This window comes from Cyprinodon tularosa, unplaced genomic scaffold (assembly GCF_016077235.1).
Source record: "Cyprinodon tularosa strain WSP-4 unplaced genomic scaffold, ASM1607723v1 ctg426, whole genome shotgun sequence".
Taxonomy (NCBI): domain Eukaryota; kingdom Metazoa; phylum Chordata; class Actinopteri; order Cyprinodontiformes; family Cyprinodontidae; genus Cyprinodon; species Cyprinodon tularosa.
In genome coordinates this window covers 223,193-246,527 of record NW_024039148.1, presented here as the reverse complement: position 1 = coordinate 246,527, position 23,335 = coordinate 223,193, and the positions used below count along the sequence as shown (strand labels likewise).

Genomic DNA, 23,335 nt, shown 5'->3' with positions numbered 1-23,335 from the left:
CAAGACCAAAAAGTCATGATCAATTATGTCCCCTTTATAGAATTCCATCTTTCATATGAGTCACCTTTCAGCTGAGTTTAAATCAGCAAATTAATCACATAAACTGCAGGGATCGAAAGTAACGACTTGTTTTTATAATATACTTGAAATTTGCTCATGTTCTGCTGAGTCATGGTACTTGAAGTGACAAAATGTTTATTTAAGACTGCCTTCTACATTAGGAGAAGGAATGCTGTAAATTCTGTACATGAGAGAAATCTTCACTAGGAAGAAACCTCAAATTGCTCTGATTTTTTATTTGTCCTCTTTCTAACTTGCTGCTCTATAAATAACCTTAACCTTGACCTGCAGGATTCAGCTCAGTGGATTACAACCCTGAAATACTACATGTCATATTTGTTGGAGGTCACTTGGGAGTAGGCTGTTTATATATAGAAAAAGCTCTTTCACTGCTAAACTTTTCTATACTGAAATTAATCAAAGTTTTTTTTTTTTACTGTATAACATGAGGTATACCAACCTTACTATAAAAATAGATTGTACTCCAAACACATCACATCAATCAATGTACATATAAAAATATTTATATCAAATAATTCTGAAGCAAAAATTGCTTTTTGAATAATTTCCCCTGAAAAAGAGGAAGAATCATATATGGGTAGTGATGAGATCTATAAATTTATTACCTGGAAATCTAACAGGTAAATCATTGACAAGTCTTGTTTCTTTACAAAAACATTTTTTATTTTTTTTTACAAGGCAAATGTTGAACAGCTGTATTGGTTATTTAGCTTCTTAGTAACAAATGTCATCTGTGCAGGAAACCTGAGGGGTTCAGGAAGCAAATCAGTAAGAGAACATGTTTCTCCTCACCCACAGTCAATAACAAAATAATGACAACTTCATTAGGTAAAAGAACAATCCTAAACTAATTTGATTCTTTCTGTATTTTAGCTTCTGTCTCCTTGAACCCCAGTCAGCCTCAGCAGATGGCCGCTCACACTGAGTCTGGTTCTGCTGGAGGTTTCTTCCTGTTAAAAGGGAGTTTTTCCTCTCTACTGTCGCTACAAGCATGCTTAGTGTGAGGGATTGCCTTTGAGCCAATGAGTCGATGCATTCAACTGGTTTTCCTTAGATAGAAAACTTTGAATCAATTTGACTGTATTATCTGGTGAAATTGTAAACTGCCTTGAGGTGACGTGTTGTGAATTGGTGTTAATATATATTATAAATAATCTGAATTCAAATTGAATTTAATTGAATATGGCAGAAATCTCAAACAGGGAGTCAACAGCCAGACCACTAAAAGTGTGCATGTATCTTATTAGAAGATAGTTTACCATAATAAAAAACAGAACAGAAAACTGTGTTTGTTAATACAAGAACAAAAGAGAGAATTTATTAAAGATTGATATTTGACTCTCTCAGTTCAACCCACTCCTAATATTAGCAGGGCAATATATCCCAGATCATTTGGTGCATACAGGTTTTAAACAACAAAGGAAGTGAAACAAAATAAAAATAATTGGTTATAAAAAAGTTTGGGTGGGAAATCAGTGGTTTAGACTTTAGACCTCCCTATGGTGGTAATTAAACCTCTCCCTTTCAGTCTAGTATGAAAATCATGTTTCTGCTATGTGTGTGTTTGTAACAACACCGGTTGTTGATGCTTCTTTTGTGGGTGCGTGTTGTTAGAGAAGCTGCAGAGCCTGCAGCCTTGAAGGTGACCATCGACGCGCTTTCAGCAATCAGTCTGTGTCAAAGTTCACCCTAACAAGCTGTAGTCTGATTGCATATCAGTATTTTAACTTCAGTGAGAGACCGAATGTTGTGATAAAAACTAGATTAACAGTCTGCACAAACATGACCCAATCATGTCCAGATGGAGCTAAAGGCAGAACACACTGAGAATGGTTTTCCTCAGCATAAAAAAAAAGGGTCACCTGTTCCTTGATTAGTTTGTCAGCTGAAACACAATCAATCTTGCGACTCATTGAAGGGCTAGCAGCAAGTTAACTGAGCAGCTTTAGTTTTTAAAGCATAAAAACACTCGTAACCAAAATCAGCTAATCTAAATAACAATATTGACCCACTGTGGTTAAAAAAAAAAATTAAATTCAGTGAGCAAAATCTTTGTAATATAATAGGTAGATTAAATTATATGCAGTAGAATGTACTTTAGCTAAAACATGTGTGCCAGCAAGCTGTCAGGTGTTTTATTGCAGTGCTTTTCAATGAGCTGAAATCTCTGTTCTGTGATGCTGAGTTCTGAAAAGTCCCGTACTACTTATTCTCTAGTCCTTCTTTTAAACTGTCTTTTAAAACTGCACCAGTGAACCTGAATTTGCATTCCAACAAAATGTGTCTCTGGTGAATCTCAGTCGTGTCTGAATATTAATGTGGTTTGCGTTATACAAAGTATTTGTGATGTTTCAGAAACATCAATGGACCAGTTTATTACTAAGCTGACAGCCAACTATATGGTGTAGCCGTGTAATCACCTGCACATAAAGCAGGGTGCAGGGACCCAAGTGCTCAGGAGGGATTTTAAAACCAGCTGCGATTTTTCATTGTTAAGCCTACTTACAATCAGTTCAGCCAGGGTGGATGTTCATACCAGATTTAAGAAGCACCAGTGCACAGTTTGAGCAAATGGCATCTCTATGGAGAGCTATAACTTACAATACCGCTGTTTAACCCTCAAGAGAAAAAAAACCCAAACTGATTATACGTGGAGAAAGTAAGTATTAGGTTTATTCAATGATGATTATAAAATTAATGTATGTACATATAAAACATTGGAGGAAAGGAGATGCTTCACTCTGTCTTATGATTCAATCAGAAGACCGCTCTGTCTTGTGATTCAGTCAGTGGAGCATCCTGTCTTATGACTTGATCAATTGTCCTGTCAGAACAATACTCTGTTTGTAACCGTGTGTTATGTTCTGTTAATAAAAGAGCTCTGCAGAAGAGGTCCGAGGGAGAGAGTGTTGGAAAGTTGGGTTGCAGCTCTTTCCCCTTCTGCAGAAGCTGTTGAGAATCCCTTTCTGTGTGAACTCAGTCCTTCTTTTACGAACCTACATTTTTTTTCCTAACCGTAAGACTACGCAAGTACTGCATGGCTCACTATAAAGGTGACTATTCTTTAAAGGTTTTGTGAAATAATGTGCTGTGGCTTAGCTATACAATGTTCTGTTATGTCTGCAGTGGGCATTACTGAATGAGTGTTTCTCTGAAGATCAGGTAGTTGTTTAGCAGATGTGATTGGTCCTGTGTATTAAGGCCATTCTAATGCTTAATAATCAGGCAGAGGTGGTGCGAGCCATTTGGGTGCTTTGTGGTGCTCCACCTCTTCCTCCACACCCACACATATATATGTAGCGAGGACCATATTTTGACTTCAGCTATTTTCAACCCTCTCTGTGCCCTAACCCTGAGAATAACTCTAAACAAAAATATTACCGGTGTATACCTATCTCTAACCCAATTCACACCTTAGCCCTAAACCTGAAACCTGTGAGGACCAGAAAAAATGTCCTCACTTTACAACGACTGGATCTCACGCTGCTGGTAAGATAAAAAAAAAAACAACAAAACACTACGATGGTCAAATTGGTCCAGACTTACCCACAACGACAAAACTGTAACTTGGCTTATCCCGGTCATGTTTAGTTGCAGTCAGGTCGGTCAATTAATTAAAATATTACCTTGTGTTTAGTTGCATTAATATTCATAGATAATTCATCATTAATTACGAATTGATTTCTAATTCCTTCAAATGTTCAAATTAACCCTAACAGATGTCAATTCTTTTTTGTGAATTTAATATTAGATTGAGCATCAGGACAGACAAATATGTTTCAGTGCAAATCTATATTATGACTGCAAGAGTTCCAAACTCACAATTATAAAGAATGTTCTAGAAAAAAAGTCTATTATAGTATTCTCACTAAAAGAGATTGTCACACATACTCAGATGGTTTTATGAAAAAGATTTACTTTTCTTGGTGGAAAAAAGAAAAGTAAAAAAATGAGGAATCAAATCAAAGAAACAATGAATAGTTGAAAACAGACTTAGAACTCATCCTAAAAGAGCTGCTGGAAAAAAGAGTTTTTACTGTATTAAGCTGTATTAGTTTGACATAACACAATACAAACAACAAAAATGTCTTCCTTAGAGGAAACTGACCCATACTATCAAAAAAGGCGTATTTTAAATAAGCAGACTGCAACACTGCTGTTCAGAGTAAATAATGTTTTAATCAGGGCCGATTAAATAAGGTCATCGGGATAATATAACTACTGCATTTATCATTTTTATTTGTTGAAATACATGTATGGTTCCTTTAGAGGTAACTGCATATTAAAGCAAAGTCCTAGATGATGCTTGGCCTTGGTGGGGGCGTGCACAGGGCTGATAGGCTTGCATCAGAAGAGCATCAAAGGGGGATTGGATGAAAGGTGAGGCTAAAAGACTTCTTCCAATCTGATTAAGATTCATCACTAGAGTTAAAAGGGAACATTCATGAGTTAACACAGACAGCCCTACTTAAGAGTGTTTTTTTAAACATTCCCGTTACAAACCCATTCTTCATTTCTCCTCTGTAATTTTTTCACATTTTATAAGTGTTATGTTATGTATTTTGTCTGATTCAATGTATTATTAAAGGAACTATTGATTATCTTTTTATGTGCTTGATTTTTTGGGTGATCCCCAAACAGCATTTGGTGCCCTATGCTGGTCACAGGTGCTGTATGCAAGAGTGCCCAGGGTCCAAACAGCCAGTCCCAAAGGTATGCTGCCATATTCCAGTGCATCACTGCACTGCAGATCAACAGCTGTAGCAAGTGCTTTATCAATAAAATTTGGTTGGCTTATTGGGACACAGGACTCCTTCTCCTCTATTCTCATTAGTCCTCCTCCTCACTAGATATTTTACCATATAAAGCTTCACATTATGATCCTATAAAAATCCTTCAGTTTCTGTTGGTTTTTTGTTGTGCATTGGCTCCTCAGTTAATCATTCCAGACGTATAAAACATTAGTCTCTAGCGATTTTCTGCTGTGTTTTAGGCTGCCTTATAATCTCATTTTTTCTTTCTGGGTCTTTAAGGGATTTTTCTTGCATGGTCAAAGATGTGATAACTATTATGATTGGTAAGCCAACTGAAACTGTTGAAAAGGAAAGTCATAAAAATGAAGATGTACAGGTGCTGGTCATAAAATTAGAATATCATGAAAAAGTAGATTGATTTCAGTAATTCCATTTAAAAAGTGAAACTTGTATATTATATTCATACATTACATACAAACTCATATATTTCAGATGTTTATTTTGTTTAATTTTGATGATTACAAATGACAACAAATGAAAATCTCAAATTCATCATATCAGAAAATTAGAATATTGTGAAAAGGTTCAAAATTGATGGCCCCTGGTGCCACACTAATCAGCTAATTAACTCAAACCACCTGCAAAAGCCTTTAAATGGTCTTTCAGTCTAGTTCTATAGGCTACACAATCATGGGGAAGACTGCTGACTTGACAGTTGTCCAAAAGACGACCATCGACACCTTGCACAAGGAGGGCAAGACACAAAAGGTCATCGCTAAAGAGGCTGGCTGTTCACAGAGCTCAGTGTCCAAGCACATTAATAGAGAGGCGAAGGGAAGGAAAAGATGTGGTCGAAAAAAGTGTACAAGCAAGAGAGATAACCGCACCCTGGAGAGGATTGTGAAACAAAACCCATTCAAAAATGTGGGGGAGATTCACAAAGAGTGGACTGCAGCTGGAGTGAGTGCTTCAAGAACCACCACACACAGACGTATGAAGGACATGGGTTTCTGCTGTCGCATTCCTTGTGTCAAGCCACTCTTGAACCACAGACAGCGTCAGAAGCGTCTTGCCTGGGCTAAAGAGAAACAGGACTGGACTGCTGGTGAGTGGTCCAAAGTCATGTTCTCTGATGAAAGTAAATTTTGCATTTCCTTTGGAAATCAAGGTCCCAGAGTCTGGAGGAAAAGAAGAGAGGCACTTCATCCACGTTGCTTGAAGTCCAGTGTAAAGTTTCCACAGTCAGTGATGGTTTGGGGTGCCATGTCATCTGCTGGTGTTGGTCCATTGTGTTTTCTGAGGTCCAGGGTCAACGCAGCCACATACCAGGAAGTTTTAGAGCACTTCATGCTTCCTGCAGCTGACCAACTTTTTGGAGATGCAGATTTCATTTTCCAACAGGACTTGGCACCTGCACACAGTGCCAAAGCTACCAGTACCTGGTTGAAGGACCATGGTATCCCTGTTCTTAATTGGCCAGCAAACTCTCCTGACCTTAACCCCATAGAAAATCTATGGGGTATTGTGAAGAAGAAGATGCAATACACCAGACCCAACAATTCAGAAGAGCTAAAAGCCACTATTAGAGCAACCTGGGCTATCATAACACCTGAGCAGTGCCACAGACTGATCGACTCCATGCCACGCCGCATTGCTGCAGTAATACAGGCCAAAGGAGGCCCAACTAAATACTGAGTGCTGTACATGCTCATACTTTTCATGTTCATACTTTTCAGTTGGCCAACATTTCTATAAATCCTTTGTTTTTATTGGTCTTCAGTAATATTCTAATTTTCTGATATGATGAATTTGAGATTTTCATTTGTTGTCATTTGTAATCATCAAAATTAAACAAAATAAACATCTGAAATATATGAGTTTGTATGTAATGTATGAATATAATATACAAGTTTCACTTTTTAAATGGAATTACTGAAATCAATCTACTTTTTCATGATATTCTAATTTTATGACCAGCACCTGTATATGTATGTTTTTTTTGTAATTCAGCTGGAAATCATATTGAGTTTGGCAAAAACCTGCTCACACTTCTGCAGGCTCATTAAAGCCCAATGGGAAAGCCATAAGGCGTGCAGAGAACTTCCTCTAAGACTACACTGGAACACAAGAGATTTCCTTACAGCAGAATTGGACAAATAGAAGTCAAATGAGTGTTTAATCTGTCTTCCTCTAGTGAATAAACAGTCCGGACAAAAAAGTACCGTGTTAATGCCCTTCTGCTGCGTGATGCCAATGCAAAAGAGGTTGGTGGAGTTGCCTAATGAGGCGTTTGAATGTTCCCATAAGGGTGGATTCCCCCCTCTGGCTACAGCCTGTCATAGAGCAGATTGTTCCCCACCAGGGCTCCCAAGGTGTTAAACTGATACAGATATCAGAGGACTCTGTGCTGCCTAACAGCTTTCACTGAAAAGCTCTTCTTCTTGGACTATTCTCCACTGGGACAGTGGAGCTTCTGGCGGCTCCAAAATGTCTGACTTTTCTCGGCTACAATCCCAAAATTATCTCAACCGCAAGAAATGCTAAAACATTTGAAAACTTGCAAAGATGTGAGCCTATTATTATTATTTTATGACCCACTCAAGAAAATATTTTGTGGTAAAGGCAGCATGTCTGTATTAACAAAATAAAATTTAACTATTGTTTAGAACATACCTGAAAAGGGCATGTTTATGAAGGTAGATGAAGATTTTTTTACCGTAATTGAAAATATATTTTTTGATTAAAGCAACCTTTTTTTGATTGAATAATAAAGAATCAAATCTACCTTCATACCAGAGGAGTGATTTGCAAGCTTTGAGCAACCTCAGTCAAAATCTTCAAGTTAGCATTAGTAAAATATATATTTTTAAAATAAAATTTTTTTTTTGGTTATTTTCATATTCTTGCCTAAAGATAAACCAGATTTTTTAAAATTCATTTAACAAAGTAGTGCACTGTATAAAAAAACATCTTTTCTGAGCTCAGAAATATATATATTTTTTGTGTTAACATGAAAAACTTAATGTTTAATATAAGGGAAATAAACTAAGTCCGTTGAGCAAACCAAAGTAGTTAAAATCTTTAACTACTCTCACTTTACTAAGTGAGCTGCTAGTACTTATACATTATAAAAAATCTACTTTACAAGCCAATACCAACATAAAAACTTTCAGTTCATAGGTAATAGGTAATATTAAGTAGCATACATATAGATAATATATTACATTTATGTCCGTAAATCCGTAAATTTCACAATGTAGCTTTATCTCTGTCAGGTTTCTCAATCATTGTAAAAATAATTAACTAGAACATGGTTGTCTTAAAAAAAAAAAAAAACTGGGGTAATAATGTTCGGAGTAGAGATCCAGAGTTAGCTCAACGATTCAGTTACTACAGCTAGAAACCACTGATTATGGCTGAAATTTGGTGTCATGATGGACTCAGACCTGAAGCGTCAAAGGCATATACAGAAAGTTAGTCAGCCTTTTATCACCTGAAGAACATTTCCAGAATTAAAGGACTAATGTCCAAGCAGGAGCTAAAAACACCAGTTTATGCATTTATCTTTAGTTGAATCGATTAAAGCAACAATGTCTTCATAGTTTTACCTAAAAAGTTCACCAGGCAGCTGCAGCTGATCGAAAACTCTGCTGCCTGTGTTCTCACTAGAGCAAAGAAAGTAGAGCACATCAGCCTGGTTCTGAAGTATTCCACTGGCTCCCTGCATCTCAGAGAATAGACTTTAAAATCTTTCTGTTAGTCTATAAATCTCTGAATAGATCAGCACCTCAATACATAACAGATTTGTTGTCAGTGGATCAACCTACCAAACCACTCAGGTCCTCTAGTTCCACTCTACTCTGTCCACACAGAACTAGAACCAAACATGGAGAAGTCAAAGTTAAAACCCTTTTCTTTAGAGCTGCCTTTGACTGCAAACTGAGGTATCATTAGTTAAAGATTGGGACCCAACTGTTTCATTAGTATTACTACCTGTTTTAATCATGTTTTTATTTTTATTTGCTTTTATTCTGCTTAAATTTTTCTTCTATTTTCATGTAATTCACTTTGACCTGTCCTTGTTGTGGGGAATGGTGGCCTAGTGATTATAGCATAGAGCTTGGAATCCTTAGGTTGTGAGTTTGAATCCTACTTCCACAGGCTACCACTCTAGGTCCCCTGAGCAAAAAAAGACCCCTAACCTCACACTGCTCCCCGGGCGCCGAAAATGGCAGCCCAATGCTCCCCAAGGGGATGGGTTAAATGCAGAGAGTAAATTTACCTATGCTGTACTGTACTTGTGACAGAGTAATGTCAATAAAAAAACAAACAAAATGCTGGTACTGAATTGTGCTATACAAATAAACTTGGCTTGCCTTTTGCGTTCCGCTGACATACAAGAACCTGCTTGCTATGTAGTCTCACAGGCATTATTACTTAATAAACAAAACACGTTTTTTATTTGTTTAACATTAGCCATTTTAGAATGATTCACTCTGCTGGAGTTTATAGCTTCCCACCCAGGCGGAGGGCACGCTTGTTCTGTGTGTAACATACTTTCTGTCATTCTGCCTCACAGACTAACATAAACGTCCAGGAGGATCTGCTGCCACATTAATCAAACCCATTAGGCAGCTAACGGGAGAATACTTACAGAGAACATTAGGGCTGTCGCTGGATCTAGCCCAGGAAATTAACAACTCGCCAGACAGATACAATCCACAGTAGATATGAGCGATAGGAGTGGAAAGCATGGGAGGTGGGGTGAGTCCATCTCTGGTGTGTTCACACAGCTAACTTGACAGAAGCAATTAAGCTGCCTAGACTATTCCGCATATTGTAAGCTACACCTCATTTCAGTGCAAGGAGACGGTATGCACCTGTAACATCCCCACAACCGTCTCCCTTGGCAGACGGTTATGAACGCTCGCTCACAATCCAACTTTGAGTTCATGACCAAAATGAATATGGAAGATTTTCCAAAGGAACTAATGAATAGACAACACTGCAGTGTTGTTTTTACTGTTGATGCGGATGTTTCAACATTGCTCTAAAGAAGAGGTGAATTCTAAAACATCAACTTTATGCCTGAACTTGGTGCACATAAGACCTTAAACTGAAAGCAAATTAAAAACGGTAAACCTGAAGAGCTGATCTGCAGTTGGGCATGTGTTTTTTGTGCTTAAAATTTCAACAAGTGTTCAGTGTAGAATGCATATGGCTTTTATCATACATAATGCAACTGCAACATGTGAAGTAACTATATACTGGGAACAATAACAATACAGAACACTGCCACGCTAGTCACCCAGAAGTACCTCTAACCTTAGTCATCAAAATCTACATCCAGAGAAGCAAAATAATACAGAAAAAAAACATTATTTCCAGCTCTATGCTTACCTTGCAAGAAAGATGCAAAGTCATTTGCAAGAAAGGTGTCACGAGATTTTTTAATTTACAAACTGCCAAAAATACATCTTGCTAGAAGTCAACAGATACATTAGCCTCAAAACTGAAATGTTTCAGACCAATGAAATACAGTGACGTGTATTAACACTTCCACCAGAGGTGGAAAGCTAGAAGCAAAACAAACATGGCTGCAGCGGTTTTTGCTGGAATACCCTTTATTTATAATTATATATATATATATATTATGAGGCTGAGTTTGCATCATGTCCAAAACAGTCCAAAAACATGACTGTTAGGTTAATTGGCTTCTATAAATTGGCTTCTATAAATCCTCCTTAGGTGTGTGTGTGTGAATGGTTGTTTGTCCTGTTTGTCTCTGTGTTGTCCTGTGATGGACTGGCGACCTGTCCAGGGTGTACCCTGCCTCTCGCCCATAGACAGGTGGATATAGGCACCAGCTTCCTCGTGTCGCCAGCTGGGATAAAGCGTGATGGAAAATAGATGGACGGATGGATAATTCATGTTTAAATAGCTAGAGGCAATTACTTAAAAATATAAACAAAATGAAAACCTAAGCAGAAGACTTTTCTCATCTTTGTTTTACTCTGAAGTGAATCCTCCCAGCGGTATTAAATTAACTATGTGATAAGACTCTTTGGATTAGCAGAAAGAGGAATTTTAAGGCATCATACTTTGATCTGTTTCATTATTTCACATTTACAAGATGTTAAGTTAATTTGCTTTTCACAATCTTGCTGTACTAAAGGGATTTTTCTAGGCATTTTTTTCTGAAACGGACAGATGCAAGAACAGTTTATCTTTTTTTTTTTGCTTTTTGATTGATTTGTTGACATTCTGCAGAAGAGTGCTTTCTGTTTCTGAAAATAAAGTTTAGTTGTCTACCTCAGCAGGGGACTTTTCATTCTGTTGTGCTTCATGTTGTATTTAAGTAAGACATATAAAAACAAAACAAAAGGGGGCTGACACTAAAATAGAAAAAAGAAACATGCAGCGTGCAGGTCAGGGATAAACCTGCACAAAGACTTTGACTATTTGAGAGAACTCTGTTCAATACATTACTTAGAACAGAAATACTAGGAGACAGGTGCAACAAAGAAAGGAGACAAAAGAGAAGGAAATTATACTTTTTTTAAAATCAGATTTTCTTAATTATTACTTTAAGACACAACAATTTTTAGACACAACAAAGTTCTTGCAGCTTATCTTCCGGCAAAAGCCTCAGGAAGACTAAATGCGAATGTTCAGCCCCTGTTTTGGACTTTTGTTTGTAAAAAGACATAAAAATCATGATATACACTAACCTATGCAATCCCAGTAACAATAGACAGTAAGGTTTTTATTTATAAGGAAAAGTTGTGAAAAAGTAATACAACTTAATTATTTATAAGGCAATGCATTTAGATGATCAATGCAACACCAGCAATGACAGATAACTGACAATGCTGGCCAAAATTGAAGTTGTGAACATACAACAACCTTTATGTTTTTTCTCTCCACTGTCACTACAAGCATGCTTAGTGTGAGGGATTGCCTTCAAGTCAATAAGTCAATACAATCAGTTGGTTTTTGTTTGATAAAATCTGGTTGGATTGTCTCTGTAAAGAGCCTGGAGATGATATGAATGAATTGAATTTAATTGAAAATGATCAGTTAACACTTAAAGTGGCCTCAGAAAGTGTGTTTAAGATTATCAAAATAAAGAAAGCTGTCACTTTTACTGGCACCTTACTGACCTTGACCACGTCCTCGTCTGTCGAGCGACATTTCACTGCTTCAGAGACATCAGTGACAGAGGCGTCTGTTGCAATGGTCACTACCTTTACTGGGACAGCGACCGTCTTTCCAGTCAGGACAGCCGTGTTCAGAATCTCAGTGTCCTAGAAAGGGAAAATACAATTTAAGGTCAACAAAAAAACTTACATGAACTGCTCTTCGAAAAGCGGTATAAAAAGAACAGAAACTGAATGCACTAATAATTATGTAAAACACAATATAAAAAAAAAATTAGCTGATAAATTAATTTGTTAAATGTGTAATTTTAGAGTATTTTTTTTATTTTCTGATTCTATTAATGCAACATCAACTGTGCAAACCTAAACTTAATTTGAAGCTGTTGAATTATAATTATTAGAATTACTTTTTATCTCTAATTTTAATATTAGGTGCTCCTTCTGTCATAAAATGTGTCAGCTTGTGTGTTTCTAGTTTTTCCTGTAAAAAATAGGAAGAGATTTGATGGAACAAGTGTAAAAAAAAAAAATCATTCTGCTCCATTTTGTCATGAGTTCAATATTTGTCTACAAGATCTTTTACCTAATTACTTAGTTAAATACCCTCCTTATCTCATTTCAGCTCTTTGGAGCTAATTTCAGCTCAGTCTTATGTGTATTTATTAACTTCTATTAAAATATATAGTTAGGTAAATCATAGCATTTTGATTTATTTATGGCTGTTCTATACTACAATACAGGTTCCACTTTTATTTTTTTACAAATGCATATTTTTCTGGGGGGTTGGTTGGGGGCACAATTGCCCTACACGCTGTTATCTTCAACACTGTATATGATGCTCTTTTTATCCACTGCTTGTCATTGTTAGTTGCACTTTCTTTAATGGATCCTGCTTGTTGTTTCTGAAGAGGTTGAGGTTTTACTGTACTTAGCCATACAATAGCCTTTATCAATGCTGTTAAATGATTTTCTCAGCCCTGCGGAGTGTAAGAGTTGAAAAAATGTATACAATTTTAAGGTATTTATTGTAACTGGTAATTCTATTTTTCAACTCAAAACCATGTGCAGGGTCAAATGCATGCTAATAATTTAGTATAAGTAATAGTAGACAGTAAAAAAAAGGGCTAAATGTTGGAAACCGTAAATCATATCCCAGCCTTATGTTTATATTTGATCACTGCTGCACTTTAAAAACTGAACTTTTTCTTGAGAACTGTACTGAACAAAACTTCTTTTTGTATACACTCTGTGTGTACAAAATGACAAAGTCTGCCTAAGTCTAAAGGACTGGTTATACTCCCGCAGCAGTGTGTCGCAGTGAGCTTGTTGCAGGTATGATGCAGATATTTTTGATTTATGCCCAATATTGAAGCGTTGTCTCCGCTATGTTATTCCACGCCAAAACGCAAGAGGGACGACCAGGAGCTAGCTCTGGCTGTGGGTCTAAATACGGCCGAGGTGGTGAGGAAGGGGGGACAAGTTTTATGTGACAACGGAGAAACATGAGGGCGAAAAAGGTCCAGGTGGAAAAAAGGTCCCAGCGTTTTCCCGCACCACGCTCTTCTAGCTGGTCCATCTTCACAAGTCGTTTTCCACAATGGCGGTCATACAAACAAAACAAGCCAATAAGGTACCAAACAGGAAATATGCATAGTGTAAAATGGATGTAGGTTTGACTATTTAGAGGCACCCTGTCTGCGGCCACCTACAATTTCTGAGAGTTGTAGCAGAGTGTCTGAAGCAGACGACCTGGTTTCTGAGTATAAATCCACCTTCAGTCTAAGTCAGTAAAGTAGACAGAATGTCCTTTTATGCCCACTTACCTGGGTCATGGCAACCACAAAACAGACTTAAATCGCCGACAACCGGATTCTGCTCAGTTTTTTTAAACACCTTTCAACACCTATTTGATTAATGTTTTGTAGAAGGCCGGATGTTTGTTTCACTTTCCAGTTCAAATATACCAATCCATATAACTACATCATTATATAGTAGCAGACCAGGGAAATTGTGAAATGTCTTGGAGGAAGTGTGAAGGATCAGTGTTAATTGTGTACAGCTAAGAAAATATATGATTCTGTACTGTAATTTTCAACTAGTAGCCTTAACACCAAAAACAAGAGATGTTGACAAACTTATAAACCAAAATAACTGAAATGCTGGGAAAGGTTTTGGCAAAGTAATCATAAATATACCAGAACTACCTCCCCAGCAGTCTGGTTCTTATTATTTAGTGCCCAATTAGACCATATCCTTTTCTCACTGAGACCACCAAATCCTCCAATTTTCACCTCCACTGCAGAAGAAGTGCTCTTTGTAATTGAACTAATTGGTCTAGACAGCTTTGCTTCTCAAGTTCATTGCCACAACTCCACAACTCCGAACAGAAATCTTAACCTTTAATTACAGACACACAGTAACACGCAACACTTTTGTCGATGAAGATAACTGGGACCAATTAGATACGTACAAGGTAAGTTTTACTCTCTAAACTTACCAAAGCATAAAAGATGAACAACCTGCACTGAACTTATGCTGATATTAAACTCTGCAAATAGCTCCTTCTTTTGTCAATAACAGCCGTAATGGTTGGGCTGAACAACAAACAAGCCTGCTTTACTTTGTTGGACCCAAATTACTTCTTCTAATTTTTAAACCTGACAAAAGTCTCTTATTGTGAGATGCTCCCATTCTGCTATTGGTGCCATCTGGCTTCTCTCCCTCGATATCCTGTATTTCAATAGTCAGGAACCCCAAGGCACTTTTCTCCCCATCACCCCCATTGCATTAAAGATTTGTGGGATCCTCAGCTTTTTCTTCCTTCTCTTTTGAAAAAAAATCTATCTCTGGAGTAAAAGGATGTCTGCGGAATTAAATGTCACATTTGTTTAGAGTTTTCCAGCTAAACCTGATGAGCACCGACAGGACTGACTTCACATCCGCGTTCATGGGTATTCCCAAAATATATGAACACTCACTGTCAACTCAGTTTGTAAAGACTTGTATTCGTGAGCCTTAAAATGAGACTGATTCAAAAAAATAAAGAGAGAGAAAAGGGGGATTAGGTTTGATTGAAAGAAGTCTGGGCTTTGGGAGACTTTGCGACTTTACAGTGAAATTATTATTAGTGAAACCAACAGATACCAATGAATCACAAAAAACACTTAATCATCAAATAGCTTTTCATTCAGGTTTTATAGACTGTGACACTGGAATATAAACCTTCTCTCTGTCTGTGGCGCTGACTTTGATTCAATTTTCCTTAAAATTGAGGACTGCGGTAAATTAATTCTATGTCTGCTGGGATTCTTCCATTTTCTGGGGGTCATCTATAATATATAAGGGGGTAAATGGTTGGGACCCGGTAAAAGCGGAGGCTAATGTTAGATTACAGCAGCTGGAAATGACCCAGCAGGTTAGGAACAGCAGATAGCGGAGCCTGGCAGTAATAAGCCACTGCGGGATTCCATGGTGATGCATCAGTGGTCCACACACTTAAACACAAGCAGCGCAATTAAACACAAAATGGAAGCCAGTGGTGCACATCAGAAGCTTGAAGCAGTGTGAATAGAGACACAATGAAGTGGGGCCTTTTGAAAGTGGGAGAATTTGCCAAGTGCCTGATGAGGTTTAAATATGATCAACATTTGAAATGTGTCATTTTCCAAATGTAATTTTATATATATATAAAAAAAAATCACCTGCTATTATGTTTAAAGCTCTTGAATTTTACACTTTTTAAAAACAGCGTTCTAAGAGAGTTGTATTCAACGCAATACTGCAGTAAGCAAGTTATTTTTCTCCCTTTTGACCAAAAACACTAGATCATACTGGATCTTAAATAATGGTCATATACTGTATGTATCAAAAAAAAATTACAGGATAGAAAGAAACAAGTTTATGTAGTCAAGGAAAATCTGTTAAACCACTGTGTTTTATTTGATTCCTTCTTCTAAAGGTACATTACATGATGAAATATGGTAAAAAAGGCAAAAAAGGTGATTTGTAATTTTCTCCATGACAGAATATTACCCCCAGTTTTTAGTCCAAAATTATTAACACCCCTAACATATTTATATTGGAAGTACTTTTTAAACTTTACCAGTATGTCTCTACTAGCTGAAAAAAATTAGGAGTGACTAAGTAAGTATTGAGTTTTTCTAACTTCAAAGACTTTGAGCTCATTTCCAAAGATCAGAAGAAATATACATAAAAAAAAGACATGTTAAATGACAACAAGAAATATTTTTTTTCAAACTTAGATTCCTTTTACTTAATCGTTGTTCTTTTTTTTTTTGGGTAGGTGTTGGGATTAGAGAGTTTTAAAAAAAAATTATTTACTGTGCAGAGCACAATGGCTGCCATTACTGCTAGTGTCTAAGTGAATTGGCCTCTAAGTATGGCTTACAGGTAATTGTTAAAGGGCTTTGGAGAGCAGTATCAGCCATTAAGGCATCCCATTGTCAAAATATGAATGTATGGGTTTCAAATCTTCTGACAGAATAAAAAAGAAATGATATAAATGCATTTTTTTTTATATTTTACTTTTATTGTTTTGTTTTTTCTTACCTTTAGACATTTCTTATCTATTTTGTCTTAAAATGTTCTTGTTTTTTTTATTAAGTTGTAAAGGACTTTTTGCACCACATGAATTATTTAAATGTTCCATTGAAAAAAACTGATTGATTTGAGCATCTAAACATACCTGTCATGGTTTTGGTTATGTTGTGCTTTACTTTGCTCCTTGTTTTCTAGTTTTATTGGTTTAATTCCTATTTGGTTGTAATTTCTAGATTTATGTTAGTTCTCATGTTTTCCTCTGTCCTCTGTTGCCCTCTTGTGTGTGTGTTCCTTTCCCCTTGGCTCCCTCGTTGTCTCCTCACACCTGCTCCTTATCAGCTCGTTAGCCCTCCCTTTGTCTTTGTCAGCTATGTATGCTCTCCCTCTGCTCTCACTTTTTGTTGGTTCCTGGTTGTTGCTGGTCCTTTCTTCGCTGTAGTCGTCTCCCCTCGTCTCTCCCTGGCTCCTTGTACGTGTTTTCCCTTGATGTCTCCATTGTTTTGGTCTGTTACATTTTTAGTTGGATTTTTGGACTACCTTTCTTTACCATTTTCATTGAAACTACTAGTATTCACCTCTGCCTCTGCATTTGGGTCCTCCAAACCTCAACCAAGACGTGACAATACGCATCACACATACACATTTATTATAAACATATACATCAATCAGCCAGACATATATTTACTTTAGTTTAATAAAAAGAAAACACATAAATATTTGGTAAAATAAGCCTAATGGGTTAGGGTTAGTACTGTAGGGTATGTTAATACCCTACAGTACTAATATTAATAATATTTTAGGTGCATTGTCAGAGAAAGGCAAACCAAAAAAAGAACATCTCTTTTTTTGTCTAATTGAAGATTTTTAAAAAGACAAAGCAATCAAATAATGATACCAAATATTGAACGATGAAGCAACCCTGCCAATGACTGACATGCATGTATACCCTTACCAACATACCTATTTGTTCTTTTTGGTAGTTATACATTTTTGAAAGACTTTAAATTTTCATTTGCTGATGCTGGAGTTTATGCTGCACTTAAAGGCAAAGCTGCAATCCCCAGTCTTCGAGACAGGGGTCTTTTGTTCAATAATCTGTGGTAAAACTGCCTGTCTGCTTTATCAAAGATCTCTCTGTTAGCATTCAGCACGCCACTGTGGCTGGTAATGTGTTCTGGGCCGTAATTTCTCCCCATGTCTCGGTTGGATCTGAAAATAAGTGAGATTTATGGTGTCAGCCTGAGTGACATGGGCAGAATGAGAAGCAGCAAAGCTGGCTGCCCCACTGTTAAGTTAGATTCTGCCTCAACACTTGTGCTAATGCATCCACACACTGACCCCATGTTCCCAGGCACAGCTACCAATAAAAGGGTCAAACAGGTGATGTACTGAAGATTATACACACTACATCATGTATCCTGCTGCAGAAATAAGATAAAGTGTCAAACATGGCAATACTCAGTGTATAACAGATCATATCAGCATCCTCACTGCTGTGGCTTTATAAGCTAATAGCTTATAAAGTTGCTCTTAAAGACATAAAGTTGATCTTGATATGCGGAGGTGCATAATATGATTTATGTCAACAGTCAATAACTTGTTCCTTGTAGCATCCATCATTTAAATAAACATTTTCATACCAGGGTGTTAGGTCAGCGTCTTGTTGGAAACATAATGTGATAGTCCGCAACTCACGATTCGCACGCTTGCCATTAAATGCCACTCAGTGTCCTGGAGCTATTAAGTAGCTATTAAGTAGACAAAAAGAGACATGTCCTTTCATCAGTTTTTCTCTCCATGCTGTGGAGTACTCAATGTGTAACTTCCTTCTCTCGATTCCAGTGGGCGTTTAATTGGCCGTAGAGTCGAGAAACATGGAGAAGAGTGGGAATAAAGGCCTTGGTAGCACTATGCAGAGCGATACATCACTGCATGACAGCGTAGTGAAGTGGTGGGATGGTTGTGAAGCTAAGACACTGCCTTTTAATGAGGGTCTCTCTCTTGTGGCCCTCTCTTGCCATCGCACTCCTTTTCTCCCAAAGAAAGAACCAGTTATTCTTCTGTCTTTATTTTCTTATTTCTCTTGTATCTTCCGAGTTGATGGAGGGGACATGGATGAAAGATGCATGGGTTTGGTGGAGGTACTGTAAGGTGTGAAGGAGGATGGGGGGAAAAGTGTTTTAAATCAGAAAACCTTTCATACTGTTATATCCCTCATTGCCCTTTAACATACCTCTGCATACTTTTCAGCTGCAACCCCTTGTCTGAGGTACACGGCAGACCGCAATCTGATCTGCTCATTACTGTCGGTCAAGAATGGCAGACTGAGAATTACCTCCATGGCCGCTTTGAGGGTTGATCTACTCACTTTAAGAGAAGGTGTAATGAGGGATCATGTTGAGGACAAAAAGAACTAGCACCTAAGAATAGAAAGTGTTTCTGAGGGCCTAATTATCTGGTATCTCAGCCAATAATGAAGAGACAATGCAGGAAGGGTAACTCAATCACTGTCAGTAGTCAAAGTGGAACTTCAGCCAAACAAAATGAGTGATTGTTCCAAAACAAAACATTATTTTATTTCTATCTATTTAAAATAAAAGTGTTATTTGTAAGTATGCACATGCCATACTGAGAATCTCACAGTATGATTACAAATAGTAATCTTGCAGTTTTCTACTTTTGATGCAAAAACTTTTGTTAGGGAAATTATCATTGATGATGTGTGAGTTTATTACACCTTAATATTAGCTGCCTGTACCATGTCACAACTGATGTTTTCCCCAGTAGTTTATCTAATTAAGACAGTTCCTCTGTCCGGATATACAGTTATAATCTTCCTTCTGTATGTGGCAAATATTTGGGAATGGAATGAGAGCGGTGTCCTTTAGCTAAGAAAAAAGTGTAATATTTAGATAAGACCATGGATGTCTCCTCATCTGCTAACATGTATAATGTAAAATGTGATGATGAGGCAGACTGGGATTGTATAAAATGCCTCTTTAACTGTTAATCAGGGCCACTTCCTGTGAAGTGAGCCCAGCTGGTAAGCGCTGCCTTCTGTAACTCTAAGCAACTTCTCTGATCTGAGTAAGATTACAATTTCTATCAAAATCTGCTGTCATGTCTCCTGGTTATTTAATACATATACATTATGAAGTGTTATTTAAAGAGTTTTTCCCGAGTGATCTCTTTTAAGGAAAAGAACCAGAGAGAGCTTCAAGGTGTAGACACAGAGCCTATCTTTTACAAATGGTGTTCAGTTCTGAATAAGTTGTATCACTGGAGGAGAGCGACTGATGGACCAATCATACAGCTGCGGCCGCATAGAGGTGAGGAGATTCTTTTTTAAATATATCCAGTGCTTTTTAAGGGATTGTTTCCTGGGTTAGATGAGCTTTGGGCTCTCAGGCAACCAGAAAGTATGCCACAAATGCCTTTTTTAAATGCCTATTTCTGCTCAAATTTACATATAAGCCCACCCCTGAACTTTTTTTGTTTAAGATTTTGCTCAGAAGGCATTAAAAAGACTTTTAGAAAAGAAAACAGCAGAAAAAAATTGAACACAGATTAACACAAATCTTTGACCCTTCAAACTTTGAGGAAATATTGAAATATCTGTAGGATACATACATGTTCACGTAGAATAAACACCATCTAATCTGGCAGTAGTTTTAATGTACACACAGTAGACAATACTTTCAGTTGTAATTTAGCATTTTGTAAAATGACACAGTATAGGAAGCTGAGTATTGCTGGTCTGTTACTTGGGTTATCTCTGTTACATCTGCCTCAATTCAGGTAATTAACTGATATTTTGGTTTGCATGCACTGACCATCCCGGTTTGTCACAACTGCAAATGTTTCCGAAAAGCATAGAAGCTCACTTTAGCTAGCCTAACAGCTGATTGCAGAAATAAGTAGGGTAACAGGGGAGGGATGTGTTGTTCTGTTGGAGCAGTTGTAGCAAACCCTTCTCCTTCACCATCCATCAAATATTGCATGGTGATGGATAGTTTACTGAAAAACAGGATAAACACGGTTGAAACCAGGGTGTTACAAACACAGGATGAACAGGATGACAACATGATGACCGGAAAATTATGGAACAGAAAACACAGCCTCCATCCAAATTCATTAAATTGTAGCTCCTAGATCCTCTTGCTTCACCTTCTGTGGGGTAAACTATAAGAACACTACAGTGGGAATGAAAGGAACTGCTGTGCTCAGTCTGAACAACTTTAAACCTTCAATACATCATTTTAAGTGCAGCAGTGATCAAATGTAAACATTGTGGGAGAAAAAACTTGGTGCAAAAAAAAAAAAAATGCATTGATATGGTCAGTTTGATGCAGAGTCTTGGACATGATTTAGAGTATTTCAACATTCAGCTGTCTGAAAATCTTAGTGTTAAAAAAACCAAAAGGTTGAAGAAGAAAAAGTTAAAAAAAAAAGGATTACTGACAGCCCCTTTCCCATTAATTTCGGGGTTTTAAGGTCAGAAAGCTGTAATGTGCCTTGGATTTGTATTCAGTGTTTCAAAGGAGGTGTCATTAATTTTTACCTCAAGATTAAAAAAACTCAACCACAGATAAGTTTCACAGTGGTGGTCCTTTAATTAAACACACGCTTTATCAACCTTAAATGTTCTGTTGAAGGGCTACTGACTCATCATACATGAAACAAAGAGAGTTCATACAGAATAACCTTTTATTTGAGGGTGGTTGAAATAAAAAAGTTCATCCTGTTCCCATAACCTGCACACCTACAGGCTAGTGGTGCATCCTTGTGACATGACTAAGCAGGAATTTAGGCTTTTATGAAGAGGGCAAACCACGGTCTACAATCTTGTTTAGAAGTTTATTTTTTTTCTTCAATAAATTCTAATAAAGTAATTTGATCAGAGTAAATTCAGCTTTATCATTTTTATGTGTTTTTGTTATGGTTGTGTCTTGTTTATGCCTTATATATATTCTATTTATTACAATCATATTTGAAATTGTTTTGTTATTGAGTTATACAATTTAAGTTATAGTATAGTATCGAAAAGTAATTTGTTTAATCGCCGGTTTTGGTGCCAACTTTCCACCGCATTCAAAGCATCATGTCAGCATTGTGTTTAAATATAGCAGGTGTCTTTTTTTTTATGTCATGTATCAAAGGAAACTCTGAGATCATTTAAATTTAAACAAGGTCGGTGAACAGACCGAATTAGGGGATTTACATATTATCCCAAAGGTGACAGGCGGCCATTGCTCCACACTCATCCTGTGCTGCTTTATAGAACTGATGTGTTGTCAAACAGCAGCACTGTGTGGAGAGAGCACAGCGTTGACCACTGAAGTTGAAAAATCAAAACTATGCTGTGACATCGCATCAAAGCAACCATTCGGGTACTGGGTGTGGTTGTAATTTAGCTCTAAGAAGTGCAGCGGAGGAACAGCTTTTTTCAATCTAAATGGGTTGTAGAGAAAATAATGTTGACAAAGGATAAGGTGAGGAATTCTCTGTAGAGGTTTAGGTGGCTTTTAAAATAGATGTTTTAATTTAGTCATGGAAAGACTGTTCGTTGTCCTACTTTACCTCAAGTGCAGACATTGGTCAGCCACTAACTCTCCCAAGTACTGGTGCTCTCTGCCTGGCTACATACACCTCTGGATGAAAAAAAAGTGGACTACTTTTTCACTGCTTCTGGAGCTGTCTCCGAAATGTATGGTCTTCCCAAGCCGACTCAAAAAAATAAATAAAAAAATAACTGTAGCGGTTTTCAAGGTTACCTTTCACCAATGCTTTCATTGTAAAGTTCCGATAGACGGTTTGACAGGAAATGCCATGGGGTTACCAGGGATAAACTAAATATTGTGAAACAACCAGTCCACCCACTGAATAAGGTAAACATGCCCAATGTAATATTTAATGCCCGCACAGCAATGACATACTGTACTATGTTATGCAATAACTTGGTATTCAGAAACTGCTTAAATTAAAACAAATATTATATTTTAAAAACCAAAGCAGCCAAAACAATAGTTTTACCTCCACAAATCTGCACTATAGTAGCACTAAAAAAGTGGACTACTTTGGTTCAATTAGAAGCTAAATATATGAGGCTGTGACCTCTGGATGACCTTAAAGGAATAGTACACCCAAAACATGATTAGCCTTCATTTTCTACTCACCCCCATGCTGAACAACACTCTGGAGTACTTTTTTGATATCTCAAATGCATCTGGAGATCTGGGAGGCTTCTTGCTGTCTGCTGACATTCAAATAATGGAGGTCTATGGTGGCCGAGACAGAAAGGTCCATAAAAGTCCACAAAAAACGTGTCAATATTCCTGAAAGTGCGCGCCTGCGAGTTCACGACGCTACGGAAACCGCGGCAGACCAAACCAGATGAAAGTGCGCATTCAGCTCGGCAAAGAACTCATGCTCTTCCTCAACACTGAAGTCCTCAGACATTTTTCTTTCGTTGTTTCTTTCTTTGCACAGGTAAACAGCACATTTCTTCTTCTACGCTTGCATTATCGGCAGAGCAGACGCTGAATGCGCACTTTCATCTGGTTTGGTCTGCCGGCTTCCGTAGCGTCGTGAACGCGCAGGCGCGCGCTTTCAGGAAATCCTATACACTAATGTTTATGCTCTAAAAACATTCTAAATGACTTCGTTTCGAGTAAATTCTGGACGCTACCCACTCAGGACACTTGGATTACATTGGACGAGCAGTATGGAGGAATATTGACACGTTTTTTGTGGACTTTTGTGGACCTTTCTGCCTCGGGC

At 37.4% G+C, this 23,335-nt stretch overlaps 1 protein-coding gene across 1 annotated transcript in view; it reads right to left on the bottom strand.

Annotated features, from left to right (window-relative positions):
• si:dkeyp-14d3.1 (transmembrane protein 132C) overlaps positions 1 to 23,335 on the bottom strand; it is a 257,247-nt gene that overhangs the window by 33,769 nt on the left and 200,143 nt on the right. The window contains exon 5 of the mRNA XM_038299362.1: positions 11,999 to 12,142. Coding sequence (XP_038155290.1) covers positions 11,999 to 12,142 — 144 coding nt within the window. The remainder of the gene's footprint in view (positions 1 to 11,998; positions 12,143 to 23,335) is intronic.